The 405-nt window shown below is 63.7% G+C and overlaps 1 protein-coding gene across 1 annotated transcript in view; it reads right to left on the reverse strand.

The window, feature by feature from the left end:
- Nucleotides 1-402, reverse strand: part of GFAP (glial fibrillary acidic protein) — a gene marked incomplete at its 5' end in the record, with an annotated part of 4,311 nt that extends 3,909 nt beyond the window's left edge. Inside the window, one exon of the mRNA XM_010010902.1 lies at nucleotides 179-402. Within this exon, the coding sequence (XP_010009204.1) occupies nucleotides 179-402 (224 nt within the window). The remainder of the gene's footprint in view (nucleotides 1-178) is intronic.
- Between the last annotated feature and the right edge of the window lie 3 nt (nucleotides 403-405).

Genomic DNA, 405 nt, shown 5'->3' on the forward strand with positions numbered 1-405 from the left:
ACGGGCTCCCCCCTTGTCCTGGCTACTACCTTGGTACCCACCACCACCCTGGTCCCCAGAACAAGCCTGATCACCACCCCGGCAGCCACCCTGCTCCCCATCACCACTCTGACCCTTATCATCAGCCTGGTCACAGCGGCCACCTCACAAAACCACTCCAGGCCAGGCAATGCCTTACTTCTGCTGCAGGCTGCCGAGGTCCTCGGTCAGGTTGTCCCTCTCGATCTCCAGACGGGCCTTGGCGGTGGCCAACTGCTCCACGTGGCGCCGCAGGTCACGCAGCTCCTCCTGGTAGATGTCGGCCAGACGCGAGGGCTCCTGGTCCCGTGCCTGGTTCAGCTCCACCACCAGCACCTTGTTCTGCTGCTCCAGCAGCCGGACCTTCTCAATGTAGCTGGCGAAGCG

Source organism: Nestor notabilis, unplaced genomic scaffold (genome assembly GCF_000696875.1).
Source record: "Nestor notabilis isolate BGI_N333 unplaced genomic scaffold, ASM69687v1 scaffold19923, whole genome shotgun sequence".
Taxonomy (NCBI): Eukaryota; Metazoa; Chordata; class Aves; order Psittaciformes; family Psittacidae; genus Nestor; species Nestor notabilis.